Raw genomic sequence first — 22,500 nt, 5'->3', positions numbered from 1 at the left:
GGTACTGGTGACTGAAGTAAGTATTCATTTCCTTCTGTTTGTAACAATGCACAGTTACTCTCTACTTATAAGGGTTTAAAAAATAAACATTTACTTAGGTTTTACTCTTTAGTGAAGAATTCGTGACCAGTACAGACTTGTAGTCTATGTTTGGTAAAAATTAATAACGTCCACTCTTAACACAAATAAGTCCGGGAAGAAAAAAACATATAAATGTTCCTAAGGAACACTGACAAGTATAAAGGAAGTATAAGATATGAAAAGCGTTAGACTTTTTTCTATTTTTCAGAGACTCCATTTACTTTCTGTCCCAAGGATGATGTCCGATACACAGCAAGCCGCAGTCATAGGTCTGAAGGTAAAATTTGCTGACAATCTCATTTCAAGCACATCCAAAATTAGCAACTAATTCTCTCCACATGCTTTATTAATAGACTCCTGAAACTCGGAGATTGGAGAGAACCACAGTCGGCATTCGGTCGGCAAACCTCATGGACTGAGGAGAAACACATTCTAATATAATCATTACCAACAGCAAAACCTGATAACCCTGACCCAGACACTCCTCAATCAGGAGCCGGTGTGGGATGGGGATCCCAACCCCCGACGCTGTTTGGTTTAGATTATAATCTCCACAATTTACCCCCACCTCAGGCTACGTGGTATGAGTAGTCTGAAATAATCTAGGGTTGAGGATATAGCTCAGCTGGTAGAGTGCTTAACCAGCATGATGAAGCTGCGGGTCTGATGCTCGAAACTCCATACACTGGGCCTCCTTATAATCCCAGCACTCGGTGCTGGAGTCAAAAAGACCAGAGTCCCAGATCAACCTGGGCTACATGAGAGCTTGCCTCAAAATAACGAACAGAATCATCTGTTACATCTACTTTTACAACTATTTTTTTTTCCAGGCATACTTCTGAAAGAGTGACTTAAAATTGGGCTTGATGAAGACGAGAGAGAACAGTTTTTAAGAAATACAATGAAAGGAAAGGCAGCCATTACCCAAAAGCAATCTTACTGTGTGGCCCTTTATAAAAACAAATAAGCCTCGGCCTCTCTCCAAAGACCTGTAAACTAAAGTTATAAAAATAAAAGTGAGACATAAAATTAAAATAAATTTTTTTTATTGATCCCCGGGACTCCTCCATTACAGGAGAAAAGTCATTAATTCTGAAAGGATGACCTGCCTTACCAAAAAATATAAATTAAAGACCCCTTTGTTGATAACGCCTCAGCAGAGAGATTTGCTGCAAATTCAATCCTTAAACATCTGTGAGGAATTCTTGTCTTCTCTTTCAGAGGGAGCAATAACAAAAAGTTAATATTTATTCATGGTTATTAAGCATTAATAAGGGCAGTCACCATGGCTTGAGATAAATGGGGTCAAAGGAGCCTGCTGAATTTGTGCCTCTACCCTTCTAAAAATCCGAGTCTAGAGATGCTTGATGAAGACAAAGAGGGAAGAACTAGAAAAGAGACACGAAGAAAGGCAGAAGACGGCAGCACGCACTTTATTCAAAACTATTGCACCCTGCCTCCTGGCCTTTATGATCTCGCTCCGATGAACAATTGCGATCTGAAGCTTGGGGAGCTGCCTTCTACATCCTCGGCGAATGAGAAGCAGCAAATCACACAAGGCCACCGCTCTGAGAGATGCACAAGTAGCCCTGGCTCAGCAGAGAACTGACGATGTGCTCCAAAGTCTCTGAAACCAGGGCTCCGAGGAAGTCAAAATAGCACTAAGTGTATACCTATCTTATTAGCCCCACCAGCATTTCTCTCTCTCTCTCTCTCTCTCTCTCTCTCTCTCTGTGTGTGTGTGTGTGTGTGTGTGTGTGTGTGTGTGTGCACGTGCATGCCTGTGTGTGCATGTGCCCATACACGAAGATGTGTGTGTAAAGCTCATATGTGCATTGGAGTCTGTGTGCAGAGAGGTCAGAGTTCAATCTCAGGGGTCCTTCAGGTGCATCTCTTGTTGGCCTAAGCTTTCTGAACAGATTAGGCTCACTGGCTGGGCACTGATGGGGTCTGTTGTTTTCCTCATGTCCAGCTTTTTTACATGGGAATTAAGAATCAAGTTGGAGTTTCTTTTTTTTTTTTTTTTTTTTTTTTTGCAAGATAAGCATTTTACCAACTGAGCCATCTCTCTTGTCCCGGCTTTGCTAACAGATAGGCTCAGCAACCTTAAGAATGACCAGATTAAATGTCACAAAGGTCACCTGGAGTAACAAACCTGGGACCTGCCTGACACTGTCTACTTAGGACGGCATCACAGAGAGCTACGTAAGCATGAGACTATGGGGCAATCTGAAAGCTGAGCTGTCCCTGTGTGGTTCCCTCAGTGGAGATTACAGAGAGCCCAGCAGGAAGAGGGTGGTTTGGGCACCATCAAGTCCCCTGAGATCCAAACTTTGGTGGGACCTGCAGATGTACACTTGGACAAGGGACCACACTATCTTGTTCAAAAGAGCGACCCGAGGAGCTTGGTCTCTTCCCCCTTTCAGATTCTGCTTCTGATAAGAAACCACTTCCCAGCTCGGTCAGAAATGACAAAAATCTGACAACCTCCCTTCTCTTTTAAGAAGTGGCATTGTGAAAGCCACAAAAATGTGCTCAGCTAATATTTGCAGTGTGAGAGATAACGCAGCTACTGGAAGAAAAGGTACCTGTACACAGGCTCTAGCAGGACAGAATGGCCTGTCCCTGGCTAGAGGTAGAACCCACTTCCATTTCCTTCTTACTGTTGGAAACTGATAAGAAAAATTAATTCCTTTACTTCTGCGCTACTCCAGGAGATAAGCTCTATTATGCAGACTTTGAAAATCCTCACCGGACACCCTGTTGCCTTAATGCACAGGTGTCCCATAGGTGTCCTGAATTTCTTTTGTGGAGCACATCCCTATGCCCAGCAAGAGGCACCACATACCATGAAGGCTCGAGAGTGATGAAGGCAGGTAAGAGGTAGCATGTCATATCCATGGCTATTACTAATCAAACAGGCAGCTTGTCAGCTGCATCAGCTCACCTAGTTGCTCTCTGCCCTGACTGTGCCTCAGAATCGCCTGTGTGAGCCCCCAGGCGCTAACTCTGCTGTGGTTAGAATAGGAAAAGTCTCTCTTGGGCTCCCATGTTTGGACACTTGGCCTTTGGTGATGCTGTTTTGGGGGGTTGTATAACCTTTGGGAGGTAGAGCCTTGCTAGACGGAGGAAGAGGGTCAGCAGGGGCAAACTTCTGGGCTGCAAAACCTGACCTCAATTCCTGTTCACACTCTGGTTCCTGACTATGCATGAAATGTGGCCAGCAGTCCCCAACTCCTTTCTGATGTGCTGGTATCAAAGTTAACCCTTCTCTTCAGTTGCTTCTTGTCTGGTATTGTTAAATGGAGAAGAAAAGTAACCATTGGACCCCTCTACTCCTTGATGGCCAACAAGCCCACTTCTGGCCACAAGTATGTTTTTTTTTAACTGGGTAATCATCATCAATGAGACTATAAAGTCAGTCGGCAGTATATGGAGCAGATCTTAGCCCACTGGGAGTGGAACCAGCAACTGGGCACACGTATCAATATACTAACATAAAAAAATATGTAGCAAGGCATGATGGACAGAGTGAACAGGAAGTGAGGCCAGTACTTAGAGGCAGTGGCAAGAAGGCTGAGAGTTCAAGGCCAGTGTCAACTGTGGATCAAATTCCAGGCTAGTCTGGTTTTAATTCTACCCTGTTTCAAAAATAACAAAAACACAGATTAAAAAAAAAAATCTGGTGGCCAGTGGTTTACAGAAAACAACATGTTGCTATGTGATCACTTCTTCTGGGCTGAACCATTTAAACGCCATCTTGGATGCAGGGTGGGAAACGAAGTAACTACTCCGTATGCTCGGAGACACCAGCAGGAACTTAGGAAGCTTTCCTGCGGATTTTAAAGCAAGGTGGCATTAAGCTAGACCTCTAGTCTATAAATAAGCCCATTATTGTCGTCTGCCCCCAATACGCTCTACTGCCCACTCTGTCCCTTCGTCCCCGTTTTGGCAAATCTTCCTGCATCTGTTTTGCTTGGCAGCACACATCAGCATTCCAACAGATGTCACCTGGCCACTGCCTGCAGATTGCAACACACCAGGCAAAACAAGAACCCTGTGCAAAGGGAAAACAACCCCCAGGGAGGTTTGTGTGACCGGAGATCCTTGACACACAGACGAGGGGTGGGGGGTGGCATCAGAGAGGAGACTACATTTCACTCCACCTCCACACCCCATCATGCCCAGGACCACTGGAGGAAAATCCCCAAGCCCCATTACACCTAGTGGGAGGCTCCTCCTCTCCTCAAGACACATCATCTTCTCCCACACAGAACCTCTACGCAGGCCTGGTTCTTCAGTCGCAGCCACGAGGATCAGCTGGGCTTGGTTACTTTATGATACCCACGAGACGTCCATAGAAATCATGATGTCTATTCTCTCCTTTTGGTGTAAATCCGCATGGTGAGAAATATTTTCAGTAGCTCAAAGGAGCAACTATTTCCTTAGCAGGCATGCCAGCCCCCTCCCCAACTCCCCCGCTCCCATCGACATCTTTGCCAATAGACTCACACTGTGTCTGTGTGCCCACCCTCAAGCACCCAGCTGATCAGGGAAACGCATGATGGGCCAGAAGATACACTGATGACCCACAGCCTGAAGGAAACCTTCCAAACCCTGCTCCCAGAAGATGCTTCTGAAGAGCCTGGCTCGCACTGGGGGTGGGGGTGGGGTAGGGTGAAGCCTGCAGGATAAATGAGCTATTTTAAAAGCTACAGATCTGCTTTGTAGCCCACACATTATTCATCAATGGACAATATGCCCCATGATAAATGCAGTCTGCAAATCAGAAGCTGGCTCTCCAGTGTGCCTGGCCTGACACAGGCGGCAGAGAACATCTTGAAATAACACTCCCTGGAGGAGCATAAACGCCCCCCCCCCCCCCCCCCGTTTTCCCAAGCACTGCAAAACGAAAATGGCAGGCTAAATGCTGAGGTGAGGTGACCTCCTCAGAGAACTGATGATCATCCCTGGTACTCTGGGGAGTAATTGGGGATGAGGGAAGGGTTGGCGACATAAATGTAAGTCAGGGGCCACGGCCTTCCATCCTGGAAGGGAATATGAGCTTACAATAGTGTCCCCACTTGGCTCTCAGCTCCTATTGCCTAGCACACTCTTAATACAGTGGCCACCACTACAGCCCTTCCTTCTATAGCCTTGTATCTCCATATGTTCTGTGCACCCCATGATGTTGCTGCCTGATGGGCTCCGTACACTTTCTATGGAGGTTACCTTTAATTGGTGACTTGACATAATCTAGACTTGTAAGAGTCTCAATGAGACTGTCTAGATTAAGTTGGCCGGTGGACACATTTATGTAGGTTTGTCTTGACTGACCTGGGAAGACACAGCTCGCCCTTTGGGCCCTGAGTTGTCTAAGACAGGAACTGGTGAGCTGGGTGTTAAGCGTGCATGCATTCATTGCCCTCTGCTCTTGCCTGCCAATGTGATGGGACTGGCTGCTTTCCGTTCCCACCACCATGACTCCCCTGCAGGGATGGACTGTAAACTGGAATTGTGGGTCACATGAAACCTTCCTGCCCTGGACTGCTTTCTGCTAGAGTCTTTTATCACAGCATCAGGAACGATGCTAGGAGCCGTCCTTGTGTACCTAGCACCGCCATGTGCCCCTCCTTGTCATACCCTTTATTTGTTAAGTGTACTCGGCCTTTAAGTCCTTTGCACACACTTGTCCCTCTGAAGTATCTCCTCCTGGCTATGGACTTGATGTGCTCTGCATCTCCCAAGGCTGCCTCACGTAAGCCCTGTCCTGGTTCTGTCTCTGTGACTCTCGCCATCATCTCCTACGCTGAGCCTTGCCCTCGTTGATGCTCACCCCTATCCTTGCTAGCAGAATGGGGTGGCCCGAGGGCAGGCTGGGTTGGTTTTGCTCCCTGCTGCAGTCCCACCATCTGGGATGGTGCCTCACTTGAAAGAAGAGTTTCTGAGTTGATGACTACCTTAATGAGTGCTTTTCCACCTGATCTACAAACACGTTCAGTGAGCCATCTTATGGGTCTTAGGAGGGCCCTTTTTCTACCTATTTGCTCCAGCAGACAAAAAGTCTTATCTGCCAGAAGAAGAGGTTTTAGAAAAGGTTTAAATAAATACTATGGTTGTAAGAGTCAAGACAGCGTCACCCCACCCCCCCTTCCACCATCCGCCATCACGCCTTCCCCCACGCCATCTGAAATACTCCAACAAAACAAAGGCACTCAAACAGACACCAGCACTTAGAACCATCCAGGACTTTTCTTCTCTATCACCAGGACACAGACACCAGATGCAGAACTGTGTGGACATCACTGTCTGGGCTCCTCCTGGCAGCCTAACCCTTCAGTCCTCAATGGCAAGTGGGAAAAGCGTAACAAGGGATTTTCTATCATTGATGTAAAAATACATGCACATGTATTCAGTGAAATCTCTTTTTTAAATTTCCCAATTAGTACCTGGCCAAAGAAGGACTACAAACCTTAACTCCCTCACCCCAGATTCAGGTATTTTTGTAACTTAAGCAACTATGGACTCTCATCCTCATGATGAAATCATGACTTCTTTGCAGGTACCTTTTTCACATGTTGCCTTGTGGTTGCGTGACAAAACTTCCAGGAGAGACCCTACATATATAGCTACTCACCTTTGAGAGGGAACCCAAGACAGACCAAAGCATGGATACCAACAAAACCCAACTTGGTAAGCCAAAGGGTTTTACTGCAGCAGAAATGGCTCAGACAGTTATACCACCAAAGCCCACTCCAACATGGGTGACAGCTCATAAAAGCTAGGAGTCTGGAGCCCACTGCACAGCCTGCAGGTGGCTCAACAGGTGGAAGAGTGTCTTTTCTAAATGACTCCATTGGTCTAAACCTCTTCCGGACAGGTGGTCTGGTCTGAGTATTCTTTGCTGCTTGTCTTGTCTGAGAGCAATTCTCTTCAGTCTTTACTGCTTACGTGGGGAGGGAGGGGCCTAGTGAAAGTGAATCTTGTCAATTTGGGGGACTTCCTAAAGCTATTTTGTTTACCTTCCTGTTTAAGGAGCTTCCCTGCATGATATCTTAATCTCAGAGGAAGCTGTCCACCAGTGACACCTCCTTCTGAGTTCGGAAGAGTCAGAAAGACATTTAAATGACCCCTGTGGCAACACAGTCACAGGGTCAGTATCTACCAGGTCAATGTGGCATCTAGTTTTTCTCAGTGTTCCTGTATTACGTCAGACACTCTCTGAGAGTATAAAGCCATTATGAGCCAGGACTACCCCTCATGTTACCTCAGCATCTCTCTCATCAGTGTGCAGCTCCTGCTTTCACAGGGATAATACACCATTCACCAGGGATAAAGATAGCCCTATGCTCTCTGAACTCCAAGTATGGAGTTTAAAATAGCACAGACTGTATCTGCCAGGAGACAGGAAGCTAGATTCCAGTGGTCTTCCCAGACAAAAGTCTTTTTAAACTCTTAGGAAGGGAACTGTCTCAGTTACATTTTTGTGATTGGCTACCTTGGGTAACAGGTGTGTTCATCTGACTGTAATAAGGCTTTGGGAGACTTGATTTTAAAATACACATTTCTTCTTCCTCTTTTTTATTTATTTATTTTTTTAAAACAAAAGGCCAGAGGGGTCAAGCACGCCACAAGAAAACCCAGAGAATCAACCAACCTGAGCCCACAGGAGCTCACAGAGACTGAACTGCCAACCAGCAGCCTAAGCCCTCCATACATATGTAACAGTTATGCAGACTGGTCTTCATGTGGAACTTCTAACAGTGGGAGCGGGGCCTGTCTCTGACTCTGCTGCCTGTCTTTGGGCCTCTTTCCTCCTACTGGGTTGCCTTGTCCAGCCTTAATAGAAGAGGAGGTGCCTAGTCCTACTGCAACTTGATAGGCTGTGGCCGGTTGATACGCACTAAGGCTGGCCCTTTTCTCAAGAGAATGAGAGGAGGAGTGGATGAGGCTGGGGGTGGGGGTTGGGGGGTAGGGCAGGGTGGGGCAGGTAGAGGGACTCGGAGGACAGGATGAGAGGTAACTGCCATAAACACACATGCACGCACACATGCACACACATATGATGCACACACACACACACACACACACACACATATGAACACACACATGCACACCCTACCAAATGACCCACTCCACATATGTGGAAGCAGAAATGAAGATCTCCAAAGTTCAACGAGCTAGATATAGGGAAGGAGAAAATGAAGAGACTTCATTTCCACAGGGTCCCAGACAGGAACCCAGTTATGACGGTGACAGCACAGAACACTCCCAACAAGTCTTTCCACCGACCCTTTCTGTGTAACTACGGAAAGTCACAGTAACACTCAGAAAGCGTAGAGTCAAGGGTGAGGGTGTGGCTCAGCGTAGGGGCCTCCTTAGCATGCTATCACACTACTTCAGCCCCATCACCTTAGAACAATGCAGAAGACAAGCCCGTCTTCATAAAGGCCTCTGCTTAGATTGGAACTGCATTTCCACCAACTCCAACAGGTCAAGCCACAGACCTTCAACCTTAGAATTTAAAAGCAACTAAATCTTTGAAAACCATATCCATGAATGATGCCATCAGCAACTGCAGTGTATTATTTCCAACTTCAAATTCTCCAACTGTCAAGCAACGTGATTTTACGACGGTGAGGTTAAGTCATCTAAACTGTTCACTAAATCACGATGGTTGAGGCCACATGCCCTCTACGGCCTCTTTAAAGGGATGTAAGATCAGGAATAAGGCCATCTGAGGCCATGAAGCCATTTTAGTTGATAAAGAAGTCCAGAGGGCCTGCTGCTAGTTTACCATTCACCTGGGATTAGTTCCAGAAGGAAGTTAATTAAGAAGTATCTTAGTTCTGTGATATAACATCCAGTCTGAAACACTGCATCTGAAAAAGTTCTAGAATTTTTGGGTTTCGGTGGGGAGGAGGCTAGAGTTTTAATATACATATTTCAACTATTTCTGAATACTTTAAATATCTACCCACCTTAATTATAAAAGTTTGGACCAAAGCATTTTTCTTCCTCTCTCAGAGGTTCATATATTGCCCCTGGGGGAAAACTCCAAACGTGAGATCATGAAGCTTTAAAAAATGGGTAGTCAAGGCAAACACACTGTGCACGGGTCATTAGGTATGGTTTCTTAAATCTCTAGAATGAAAGAGCACTACCTTCTTCCTGGAACAGTGCATCGAGTGTCTCTCCACTTCTCTAACCCTGCACAACGAAAGCCCTTAAGAAAGGAAGGCTGGTTCACACAGGTGCCCTGTTATTACAGAGAAGTGAACGTTGCTGGACTCCTGCTGGATTTCTAGTCAGATTGAAACACTGGCAGTGTAAACTTTAGGACTTCTGAAATCCACATTTTCCTGGAAAAAAATGTTTATTCTTTTGCTACCTGGTAGAATTTCATCCACTTTACTGATACATAAACATTGGCTAGTCTAGAAAAGTGAGGACAGCTGTATTGATGCTTACAGAACCGATACAAAGTACTTCATTTACACACACACAAACACACACACACACACACACACACAAAAACATACACACACACAAACACACACACACAAACACACACACAAACACACACCCACAAACACACAAACACACAAACACACACACACACACACAATTTTTGTTGAGGAGGAACATGGGACCTCCCACATCCTAAACTACATGTCCAGCCTTAGAGATACAAAGTAACTCAATTTTAAAGTTTAACCAGGATCATCAAATCAATGAAATCAGGGATCCTCCAACTTAACACATACTTTGGTTCCCTTGGCTGAGAGATAGGAACATTTGACTCATAAGTATCAGAACTGGCTACAGTTCTTGAATGATCCCTATCTATAAGAAACAGGCATCTTATTCAATCTACTCCACCCTCTATCCTCTAAATTAACTTCCTGTTCAAACATGGCACTGCTAACAGACACTTGGATTCAAAGCACAACCTCAAACAAACTGACCAGGACATGGGAATTACTTGCCCACTCACATTGGGCACAGAAGCAAACCCTCTCTGTCTCAGCTGGCTCAAACAAGTAAAAGTAAGCCATCAGGTGAATTAGGAAGAAAACTCCATGACAGCATTGTGCATACACAACAGACCTGAGAGAGAAGTGTCTGTTACAGGCTTTCAGCAATCTCCCTAACCAAGAAGCCCACCATCACCATTGTCCTTCAGGGCTCCATCCTTTTATGCCTCAAGAGGGGTGTGCACTGTGGGCGACTTCTTTCCTCTGGCTGTCTGTTCCAGGCAGCTGGTAGACTTCTACACCTCTCGTGTGAATTAAAGAAACAGGAAGACTGGGGCTGGGGATTTAGCTCAGTGATAGAGCGCTTGCCTAGGAAGCGCAAGGCCCTGGGTTCGGTCCCCAGCTCCGAAAAAAAGAACCAAAAAAAAAAAAAAAAGAAAAGAAAAAGAAAGAAAGAAACAGGAAGACTGTGACAGGGTAATAAATGTCTGACCAACCACTGGCCAGTTCCAGGTTGGGACTGCCAGTCTACTGACATTTACCGAAGAAGTTCAGATCCTCCCTGTGCCCAGTCAACACTCTCAGCACCTAAAATAGGGGGGCTCCATCTTCTGCTATTATCACAGCCGTCTCATGGGGCACAACTAGGAGTTTAAAGGCAAGTGGAGGGCTGGAGAGATGGCTTGGTGGTTAAGAGCACTGACTGCTCTTCCAGAGGTCCCGAGTTCAAATCCCAGCAACCACATGGTGGCTCACGACCATCTGTAAATGAGATCTGATACCCTCTTCTCCTGTGCCCGAATACAGCTACAGTGTATTTATATATAATAAATAAATAAATAAATAAATAAATAAATAAATAAATAAATAAGAAGCTACTTAGTAAGTGGACAGTTTCGGTTTTAAAAAATAAATAAGTAAAGGCAAATGGATGGTTAGAGATTTTTTAGTTAAGCCCTTCTGGCAAGAACATGGATTTAATGGGTGCAATTAAAAGAACCTAGCTGGTGGCTTCAGTATGCACAAGTAGCGGGGTTATTCAGACTAGTGTTGGCCACATAAAATTATCCAACCAAACAGGACTCAAAGATAAATCTGTTTTTGTTTGTTTGGTTTGGTTTGGTTTTCTGAGACAGGATTTCTCTGTGTAACCCTGGTTGTCCTGGAACTCCCTCTGTAGATCAGGTTGGCTTTAAACTCACAGATTGCCTCTGCCTCTGCCTCTGCCTCTGCCTCTGCCCCTGCCCTTGCCCCTGCCTCCCTGCCTCCCTGCCTCCCTGCCTCCCTGCCTCCCTGCCTCCCTGCCTCCCTGCCTCCCTGCCTCTCTGCCCCTGCCTCCCTGCCTCCCTGCCTCTGCCTCTGCCTCTGCCTCTGCCTCTGCCTCTGCCTCTGCCTCTGCCTCTGCCTCTGCCTCTGCCTCCCGAGTGCTGAGATTAAAGGCTTGCACCACCACACCCAGCCTTTTAAGATAAATTCTCAATGAATAAACGTCTTTTGGGTCATGAACCCCTATGAGGACAGTACATTTATCAGTATGTATCATGAGATAGGCGATTGACTTTAGAGACCAGGGAAGTCTACCTTGAGGTTTACCAGAGCAGAGCCACTGCACCACCAGATCATGACCACTGTTAGGCAGGATCTACTGAGGTGTATTACCAGCAGCTCCTTCACTTTAAAGTCATACAGGGGGGAATATCACACAGATCCCTCAGTCTCTGCAAAGCATGAGTGTCACCATGGAAATCCATCAGAGCAGAACATTAAGGTCAACGCAAGCCAACAAACTGCCAAAATGTTCGCAAGACTACGAACAAGCAAGACAGCCCCCACTAAATAGAATCAAAGGCCCTTCACTCAATTCTTTTTAAGAACGCATTACAGGGCCATGTGGGACACAAGAGGTTAGGGAAGACTTGATGGCGGAAGTCAACAATTCCTCATAGGACATCAACATATGCTGTCCTGTGCATCAGGAGCTGACTGCTCAACAGGTAACCACTTGGTTCCCACGTAGACGTAATCCTAGCAATGGGATTACAGCTTCGCGGGAGCATGGGGCATGCTGGACTTGTTCACTGATGATGGAGCTGAAGAAGGAGGCAGAGCCTGCTGAGAGCTCTGGCTGCCTCCCACCTCCAGGAGAACGGTGCAGCAAAGCTGTAGGGCAATTCACTCAAATTTTCAGCAAGAACGTTGTATTATAAGAAACATTAAAACCACCATCAGGCTTAGCATGTATGCTGTGTGTATGTGTGTGTGTATAGTCATATACACATAAAGTGCTTCAGAATGTAAGTAATGGTAATGTTATCGATGTGACGCCATCTTACCCCTTCCATCTGAAACAGTAGATTAACGGCGCTCTACACACAGGTTGGTTGGCAAAGCCCGGTGAAGACGGCTATGCCCTCACGTCACATTTTCTGAGGTAAAGTAATGATAACAATAATAACTATGATGATAATGATAATAATAATCTTAATTGTGAGGTGCCAAACCACAAGCTGTTAGTCCAAGTGCGAGCTGACTTGGAGGACAAACCCCAGCCAGTGTCAGCCCCGTGTGCTGCATATACAACTTTCAAGACATTGCTGAAAGTGAGTCATATAACCCTGGGTTACTCTCATGCCTGACCTCACGAAGAGAGGGACAAAACAAAAACTTATAAAATCTGTTAAAAGCAAAGCAAAGCCAAATCCACAAGTCAATTAAAAGAATACAACATAATTTTTTTTCAAATAGACTGACGGCTAAAATTTGATTAAAGTATTTTTTGTAGTTTAAAAAAATTGCAAAAACTATTTTTATAGTTTAAAAACATTAACATTTTTTCTTCTGTAAAAAGCCCCTTTGCTGAACTGAAACTCTCTCCAGATAAAACTTTGCAAATTCCTTTGCTGTCCAGTGAAATTCCCCTGTATCCACAAAGGACCATTGTGCTACTGAAGACTGTGGTGAAGTTCAGAGGGCAGGCAGGGGACGGTAAGGCCCTCCCTCCCTTCTGCTACCTTGTGGGAATTACAGCTTTTGCTCCTGGGCCCTCCTCCCTGTTTACTTACAAACCCTTGTGTCAGCAAGAAATCAAGAAACTCCCCAGCCTTTCTAAGTAACTAGGGTTATAGCACAGATGGAAACCCTTGAACACTTACTAGTATCAATGGGACTGGGAAGCTGGCTCCTTAGGTTAGGAAAGTGAAGAGCTTGACAGTTATCTGTGTAAAGGGCGTTTGAGTGTGAGTAAAGACAGCCCAACCGTCTTAGGATAACTCAAATATAGCCGGGAGGCTTATATCAAAAAACCTAATCTAAGACGGCAACTAATTCATTAAGAGACATCTAAGAACACCACAGACGGAGAGGATGAATTCTAAGACCCTGGAGATATTTACTTGTCTATAGCTGTTGCCTTTAAGAACAGATTTGCTTTATGGATGACGTTTGACCTTGGGGAGTCTACTCTCACGCAGATTTCCCCTGTATTTTCTACTAAGAATCTAGCTGGCTAACATTTTAGATTTATTTAGAACGTTTGGGGGGCACGTTTGAACACACTGTGCAAAAGGAATTCCAAATTGAAAGATTTTCTACATCACTTACACCCAGACTGAGTAATCAACTGCACTTAATTTTTCACTTAAAATAATGAAGAACTGTCCTTAGACTAAAGCAGCAGATAACCGAACCACTGAGAGAGGAGTGGCCGCCAGACAGTAGACACCTGAGTGAATGTTTTCCTTCAAGATATTTATCTTGAAGGTCCAGGCAGCTGCTGGCCAAGCCTAACACCGTTGGTCTCTGTGACACACACACAAAAGCTGGAACAGAGATTGTCCCATTACATGGTCAGGTCTGCTATCTCTCTCTCCTTCCTTCCTTCCTTCCTTCCTTCCTTCCTTCCTTCCTTCCTTCCCTCCCTCCCTCCCTCCCTCCCTCCCTCCCTCCTTCCTTCCTTCCTTCCTTCCTTCCTTCCTGTTTTGCTTTCTTGCTTTTGTTTGTTTGGTTTTATTTTTGGGGAAAGGCTTTTGCTTAAAAGAAAACCATCAGTTTGCCAACCATGTGGTAATTATTTACGAGTCCAAAGTACATGTCTACAGAAACATGTTCTCTAGGTAGCACTTTGCCTCCAAGGCAAGGTCATTGTTCCGCTCCAGAAAGTGCTTTCCTCTACACCAGTGGTTCTCAACCTCCCTAAAGCTAGGACCCTTTAATACGGCTCCTCACAATGTGGTGACCCCAACCACAAAACTACTTTCACTGCCACTGTGTAACTGTAATTTTGCGACCTTTTTTATTAATCATAGTGTAAATATCTGATATGTGACTGCTTCCTCAAAGGGGGGCAGGACCCACAGGTTGAGAATCAATGATTTACATAGTCCTTCCTTGCGAGTTACATTCTTAAGATCTGTGTGGTGTTAGGATATTCTCTCTTTTTAAAATTTGATTAGAGATTCTAGACTGAGCGTTTGGTCATTGTAACTGCATCTGTCCTCAACACCTAAACACCACAGTGAGTTCTGTTTTCAACCTGAGGAAGTCCTCACTAGGGGCTGTCGCTGGCTGAACGTGGGATTGCACTGATGAAACCTGAAACTGACAGTGATTTCCTGGGGTAGGTTTAACAGACTACACTGTCAAATCACATTGAAATTTGTATCGAAGTGGAGGAAACTGAATGGGTTTGGACCAAGAACAGGTTCAAGACTTCATGGACATGAAGAAGAAAAAGGACCCACTTGCCTTTCATATCTGTTTATTCCTACACATGGGTGGATTCTCAGTGATGGGGTGGAGTGATAAAGTTTACCTGAATCACCAGAAACACTCCCAAGCACCAATCAATAAAGGGCCACAGTATTCTAGGATACCGACTCAGCCACCTACCTTAAAAAGACAAAATCACACCGAAACCTGAACGCTAAGGTCCACAGGCATCTCCCGACCATACTTTGAAACTACCAAACACAAGAAGGTCTGGGGGGGGAGACCATTTAGAAACTGGAGGCTTGTTCTTAGAGAGAACACTGAAGTGGAAGCTAGCACAGGGCAACCTGACTGACTGATACTGTGTGGGCTGGAAGTGACCCCTGGCTTGGCAGTCAGCAGCTGTCTTTCTGTACTCCATTTCACAGAAAGGAGTGAGCAAAACCCCACATGCAGTGAGGCCAGAATGCCCTCTAAGGACTGCTTCCACAGCTGGACAGAGGGCACCATCCCGTGTCAGCATCCTTGGCTTAGACACTCAAGTGGGCCGAGCTAAGTTACACTGCTGTGTCATGTGTCCCTGCCACAGCTTTCGTGTGGCACCTTGTCCACAGCCAATCTGCTCCCAAAACACATCTCTTATTGTTCCTGAAGTGACACATACTCTTAACCAGAACTGCCAAATGGCACAAAAACCAACAACAATAAATGTCATAGCGAGAACTAATATTGTCTTTAAGAAGAACCAAGTACAGACTCCACGAAGAGGCTCAAATGCCTCTCTTTCCCAACAGCCTTTGAGCTTTCTGGGACTGTTGTCAGAACCGTGTTTGCAAGCAAAGTTTCAAACGCGCTTCCGACATCCGCACATTTAGGCGCTGACTTATTTTATAGCAGACTAGTTGTTTTTTTTTTTTTTCTTTTTTTTCGGAGCTGGGGACCAAACCCAGGGCCTTGTGGTTGCTAGGCAAGCGCTCTACCTCTGAGCCAAATCCCCAACCCCAGCAGACTAGTTTTAAGAAATATATTTTTAAAGTCCTTTCATCCAGAAGGAAATCTAAAAAGGGTGTGTATTAAGCTTGAGATTCCAAAACAGACAGAGCTTGTTGATGTCCAAGACCTACAGAAAAGGTTTTTTTTCCTCCCGAAAGGCTAACTTGCTTCATTGACTGCTACCAAAACACTGGGTTCCACTGACCCCAACAGGGAAGGATATTCCCTTAAGCAGAGGATCAGGCTGCAAAATAACCAAGCTTTCTGGGCTGGCCTGGTCTCTTCTGGGCCAAACATGTGCATTTATGGACTTACCGGAACACCAGTCCCAGGGTGTCCAGGGCTCTTGGGAGTCTCCTCTTGGTTTTGGGGGGCTTCTTCAGGTCCCCGAGTCACAAGAATTCGGAAGTGCTGCTGTCCCGCATTTTGATCCTGCCGGATCTTGAACATGCACCCTGGACTCTGCGGGGTCCTCTCTGAATTTGTCCTGCGGATCTCGGGGACCATCCTACGAGGTGATGCTTCTGGGGTTCCTCGGTCTTCGGTAGGGCTCACGCGGCCTGCTCGGGGCTGGGTCGGGTACGATGTGCTCCTCTCCAGCCGAATTCGTGGATATCTCACCAACCTGTCCCCCTTAGTGCCAGTGAAGCCAAAGTTGAAGTCACTGCCCAGCCCCACAGTGCCTTGATGGGGCTGCTGCAGCTGAAAGACAAAGCAGCGCTTCCCGGAGCTCCCAGAAGCGTCTGGAACATGCTGAAGGGACCAGCGCCTGGGTTCGGCCTGGCCGTCCGGGCCGAAGGGCAGGAGCCGTACCTGGCGCACATCAGCACTTGAGGCTCTGTGTTGGATGCGCAGGCCTGGGGTGGCCTCCTCCGTATCCTCGGCCAGGCGGGGACTCGGACCACGGTGGTCACAAGTGCCATTGACCAGGGTCCCCGGGTCCCAGGCTGCCCTTGGAGGGGAGCTTCCAGGAGTGTCCACCGGAGAGGGCTCCGATGAGCCGATCTGAGCAGAGACCCTTGTGGCTGCGGCCTGGTCTCCGAGGTCACCCTGGGCGCTTGGGGGCCTGTCGTCAGGCCCCTCCTGTGGCCCGCAGCTGTCTGTGGCACCGTCTGCGGCCTTTCGCTGCAGGGAGATCTTCATGGAGGAGCTACGAGTGGGCCGGGCGTCTACCCCAGCCAGGAGCTGCGGGATGAACATGGATGAGCTGCGCTTGAGGGCACCCACGCCCTCCTGCAGGCCGCTGTCTTCCCCTGCGTTTTGGGTGAAGGGGTGCGGGCTGCTTCTCCGTGGCAGCGTCTGGAATGCCATGAAAAAGTCCTCTTCTCTCTCCTGGTCTAGAATCTCAGACTCGGGGGCCGTATTGCTGCGGCCAGAGCCAAAATGAAACCGAAGCCGATGGGCCATGGTGACCAGGGGGGCCGGGAGGGAGCGGGCGAGCGACAACAACAGGCCCAGCACTGCCAGAAGTCAGAACCCAAAGACACCAACTCCAAGAAAAAGTGTCCCATCTGCCAAACCGTTAGCACTGCGGCACCAAGAGCGACAGATAGCAGAAATAGCCCAAGTGGCAAGCAACATTCCAGGCATGATTGGGTAAGAGCAAAAAGCCCTCATCTACTCTGTGACAGAGGGTAGGATGGCCAGAGACACATGACCGCCGGCTCCCCCTCCAATGCCAGCTTCTGGACTTAGTGAAGTTTCCCCTCTCTTGCTGTTTTCCCCCCCTCTGAACAGCAAGAGCCTGAAACAGCATCTTCCCAGCTGCCGCAGTTCTGTCAGAAAGGGGCGGCCCAGCAGGGAGCTGGGGCAGCTGACTAAGGCAGCAAACACACTCCATGCGCAACCAGGCCGTAAATCTGACCCACCACGCTCATAGGGCACTGCTTTCCTGGCGACCAAGAGCAACAGGTCTCTTTTCTAGCTGATGCAGGAGACACTGCAGCAAGCGCATACCCAGAGGTATGTCATCCACCTCCCCACCGTGTTCCCGAGAATGAGCAAAATACAGCTTGGTTGCAGGATGAACCCTCTCAAGCATCAAATGCTATGTTTCTGTTATGATATCACCACCCTACCACGAGGGAATGCAAAGTAATAAAATGTACTATAAATACGATTACACACCCCGCGGAATTAGTGTCCCTTTAATGGGAAATTATTAGACCATGATCTACAAGTAACAAAATAGCCAAGTGGAGGCGCAGGGGGCACACTACTGCACAGCCAGCTGTGGGCCTGGTCCAGCTCCTGCTACTTACTATAAACATTCTTCGTGTGTGTGTGTGTGTGTGTGTGTGTGTGTGTGTGTGTGTGTGTGTGACACAATATGGTTGCCAGACACAGCAGCTAACAGAGAAAAGAAACCCAGCAGGGGAAAACAATCTCTCTAGACACGTACAGGCACACACAGACACCACACAGACAGACAGACACACTCACACTCACACCCAGAGAGATATGATATGGCTTTGTAGTGATTTAACTTGAATACCATACAGAAGAAATGTGTGCAGCTGTTTTACAGGCAGAACTCATCGAGATCACCGCAGTTGGGCCACAAACCTAGAGTCTTACTGTTTGCAACACGCCAGAGACTAGACCTGAGAACTAAAAGCTGAATGACCCAAAAAACTGTCATCGGATTCATAACGAACCTGGACATATTCTTTGCATATTCAATATGCTCTTTCCTATGACTCAGAAACATCGGTTCCTTAACAAAGAGATTTATTTAGGCAGGACTTTAAAAAAAAATAGAAGGGGAATTACCAGGGGCAAAGAGTGACAAAAACCTACTTTAAAAAAAGCATCTTTCTGTTGACAGCTCTAGGGCACAGGGTGTGGCAGATTAATCCCGTGTTTACACACACCCGAACTTGTTTTCTAAAAGCTCAGGGTTTTGAATGGCAAAAAATAACCTCTGTGAGACCTAGTCTGCTCACTGCCTGAACTTCCAAGTAGACGCCAGTCACGTATTGTCTTCACCGGATTAACAGACAACAAAGCAAGAGCCACGACCAGAGTTATTGACATTCTATGGATAGTAACCGCACAGCAGACAGCCTGGGGCAAGGCCTAGCATGAACATTTAAAACACAACTGCTCCAGGAGGTTTTAAATCGCTCTGCATTCGAAGCCCCCTTTGGGTTTGGAAATACAGTTTCTTACCCGCGACAAGGTCACTCAACTGCAAATGTTATTTCAGATCACACACAGTGGGAAATACGACACTTTCTAAACAGTAAATTTCTCTGGCAGAAGAACATAAAGAGGTACTTTCTCTTCAAGTTTGACCACCGATTCATTTTCAAAACGGCTTTCTTCCACAATGTGGAGGGTAGGCACCAAGGTGTGGAGACCCTGTTCCTTCAGACTTACCGCCTGCATTATTTCAAAGAAGGCTGCCGGTTCACTTACCAGCCGGCCCTTGCTGGATGGAAGTGTGAGAGGTCAGGACTACATTGTGCAAGATCCTTATTTTGGTTTTGGTGGGGTTTTCCTCCACGTATGGGTTTGTTGTTTTTATAGTACTGTGAACGGAACTTCGCACATGCCAGGCAAGTCCTCTACCACTGAGACACAGCCCCAGCTCTTACGATAGCCCTTTCGAATTCCCTTCTAAGGATTTTTTTTTTTTTTTGAGAAAGTACCCGTTGGATTTCACCTGCTAAGGAGACTTGCTTTCATTATAAACAAACTTGTAATTAGATTTTTGTTTCCCCAGAGACAACCACCATAGAGTTGTTGGTGAATTTGCTGTGGTACTATATGTCTGAGGAACGTTTTGAAATGACCGTGTGGCTTGTTTACAAGATTGATGGCCTCGTTACAGATGCACACACTCATCCACATTCCCTAGAGGAAGCATAGTAAGGGGTGAGGCCATCATAGGTGACTTTTATTAGTGTTAGTATATAAAAAAAATACACACGTAACCAAATCAATTTTATGACCTAGTAACACATAAATATTTGTTGGTATTGAGAACTTTAACAGTGAAACAGAAACAGTCTTCTTGGGGCATGTGCACTGCTGGGTGACCCAGAGGATCTGAAAGGCACTACTCAAGAAAAAAATTCCAATTTTTAAGAAATAAATCAAACTCAAAACCAAGGACTTACCAATCTGTTCTCGTCAAATACTTCAAATAAGAGCCTGTGATTAGATGGATTTACCTAAAAGGAACAGAAAGTGTATTTCAAAAATCAACGGGTATCATTTTAGAATTGGAGTAAGAGACACAGGACTAATGAAGGATGACTCCTAGCACATTGGATTCTATGGTATGTCAATAGCTGACCTGCTTACCCGCTAGTATTCTACCCCAAATATCTAGACATACCAGAAAAAGACAGAACCTTCATCCTAGTCTCTCAAAGAGTGATTCTCAACAGTCTAAGAGGTCTCCTCATCTCTTTTACAGAGGCACCTTCAGACCTGTAAATCAAGGTCCTATGCTCAGCTACTTACTACCTACCTATGGTGATGTCCTCCCTACAACTATAATTTCCTGAAGCACTAACACTATATGGCCTCATTTAATTCTCCCAACAACCCAACACCAGAAATCATTGAAACCAGAGGCTTGAAGCAATTTGCCCAGGAACCTACAGTCAGTATACTGAGCAATCAGAACTTGCTTGCCCTGGGTCAGGGTAAAGTCACAGCCCCTGAGGCTGCTAGTGTTTCTTCTCTCTCTTTCCCAAATAACCCATGTCTCTTCCAGTAGACTCAGGTGCCAAGTTAGACTAGGTGTCAGTAGACTAGTTACCAACCCTCCCCGATGTGTCACCATGCACTGATATTTGGATCCCTGCCTGTCAATCAGGGAAGAAAAGATTACCCTGAAAGGATTCTCTTTCTTTGGGGAAAACATCTCTGGAGACTGAGAATGTCTGGTGTTCTCAGAGGCTGTGAGTGGTCACGACAGACACAGGACTTGGGGCTAAGGCTAGGCTTAGGCGCCTTCCTCACGGAACATGGAATGGCATTATATTTGATTGGAGCACAGAGGGCTCGTGTGCTCAATCTGAGCTCTTGGCCCTGGGTCTGCAGACAGCTTAGCAGCAGAGCAAGCAATGGATGGCTGTCTGTTCATCGACTCTGCAAAGGGCCCCATGCTATCAGGAATGCATCGATAGTCTACAGTAGGAGTTGGTGCACAACAGGCGTGCAATGTGAAATTGTGGAGGAATAAAATAAAGATCTTTAATAAAAAAACAAAAACACGCCCACAAGTAAGAGTCATTGAAACTGTTTTATACCTACTAAAACGTATACAATGTGGTTCAAACAGGAGGGGTACAAACAACTTGGAGTTTCGTGAAGGCTGCTTGGTGTATGTGAGAGTCAGCTAAGAGCCAGTAACAGACACTTCTCGACCTCCAACAGTTTTCAGTTCTTCACAGAGCTTTCTAAAACACATCTGGTAGAGGCTGATCACGGGATCTATCGAGTGTTAAAGCCTCAGAATCACATTTCAGCTCTGAACATAACAGAAAACAGACGCTGGGTAAGTCATCCAAGTTCGCAGTACAAAATATCCTATCACGGCTGAGAGGAAAAAGCCAGGATCTTGTGCAAGGGGCCTAGCGGCACCAGGAGACCTAGGCAGGAGCAGTTTGGAGGCATAAAACATCAGGAGTGTGTAGTCAACGCAAGCTTTCATTTTTAAACAGGAAAGGCCTTCTCTTCCAATTAAATGGTTGAGGGCTCAATGTGTCCTACCTAATATCTGCTAGCAAACACCAGTCTCCACTAATTCAGAGAATCCCTTTCCATACCCAGCTGCTCTAAATAGGGAGTGCTGGAGGCCGAGGAAATGTTCTCCTGTGCTGTGGTACTGAAAGTAATTGTATGCATTAGATCTCTGAATTAGCAACCTTTCCCTTCTAACCAGAACACAGCTGGTAATTTTTCTGTCTTTGGTGGGGAGGCAGTGCTGATGATCAAACCCAGGCTCTCCGGATTGGTAGGCAAGGACTCTACCACTGAACCACCCCTGGCCTCATCGCTGGCAAGATGTAATGCTTCCTTTTCAACCATCTTCCTACCGTGGACAAACAAAGCACCTCACATAGACATCCAACTAGTGGTTTCAATTGCACTGCTTCTTGCCCTTTTCTTCGAATTTCTTTTTCCAAAGGTTGCAAAACTAAACAAACCCACAACTGAAATTAACCAGACTTAATTCATCTTATTTTTAAAGAAAAGTTTGAGTCAAAAAAAAAAAATAACATGCTATTTTTGACAACCTGTTTTATCTCTCCTATACTGCTCCAAATGAGACCTCCACAGATTTTTGAAATTTGGGACACATTCAGAGTCTACCTGCTTAAACATTCTCTTAAGATGCTAACCAGCTTTCTTCCCGGGAGCCTATTTTGATATATCAATATCAATCTAGAGATCAGTAACAATCATTACAAAAGAGAAGGAAAACTTACTCTAAAATAAAACTCTTCATTCCACTTTGGGTTCAGCGTCTGGAAGAGAGATCATGCTGTGATCTTCGGCAGTGTTGGAACTGACAGTCACTAACGCAATACAACTCTTCACATTTGCACAAGCATTTTCTTCATAAGAGCGATTTTCAGAATGGCAACAAAGACAGCATTCAGTCAATTACTTGAGACTATTCTATATACCCAAAGTGCATGTGGAGGGACAGTATTTATGACACTGACCATTCATGACTATGGAAACCATAAGTTTCACGAACACGCTTACCCAGAGGGAA

At 46.0% G+C, this 22,500-nt stretch overlaps 1 protein-coding gene and 1 long non-coding RNA gene across 20 annotated transcripts in view; one reads left to right on the top strand and one right to left on the bottom strand.

The window, feature by feature from the left end:
• Nucleotides 1–10,517, top strand: part of LOC134482949 (uncharacterized) — a 13,505-nt gene extending 2,988 nt beyond the window's left edge. Inside the window, exons 1-3 of the long non-coding RNA XR_010059715.1 lie at nt 1–2,957; nt 6,644–6,774; nt 7,691–10,517. The exon at nt 1–2,957 is cut by the window's left edge and continues 2,988 nt beyond it. This is a non-coding gene — a long non-coding RNA (uncharacterized LOC134482949). The remainder of the gene's footprint in view (nt 2,958–6,643; nt 6,775–7,690) is intronic.
• Nedd4l (NEDD4 like E3 ubiquitin protein ligase) overlaps nt 1–22,500 on the bottom strand; it is a 332,907-nt gene that overhangs the window by 124,275 nt on the left and 186,132 nt on the right. For 12 of the 19 annotated variants that reach the window (XM_063277199.1, XM_063277200.1, XM_063277201.1 and 9 more), the window contains 2 exons: nt 22,208–22,246; nt 19,883–19,936 (listed from right to left, as the gene is read on the bottom strand). In XM_063277199.1, coding sequence (XP_063133269.1) covers nt 19,883–19,936; nt 22,208–22,246 — 93 coding nt within the window. Of the gene's footprint in view, nt 1–16,073; nt 19,799–19,882; nt 19,937–22,207; nt 22,247–22,500 lie in introns of those variants that run through there. The other 7 variants (XM_063277195.1, XM_063277198.1, XM_063277197.1 and 4 more) reach the window with 6 other exon arrangements.

This window comes from Rattus norvegicus, chromosome 18 (genome assembly GCF_036323735.1).
Source record: "Rattus norvegicus strain BN/NHsdMcwi chromosome 18, GRCr8, whole genome shotgun sequence".
Taxonomy (NCBI): Eukaryota; Metazoa; Chordata; class Mammalia; order Rodentia; family Muridae; genus Rattus; species Rattus norvegicus.
Note: the sequence above shows the minus strand (reverse complement) of the source record. Positions and strands in the feature narration are given on the sequence as shown.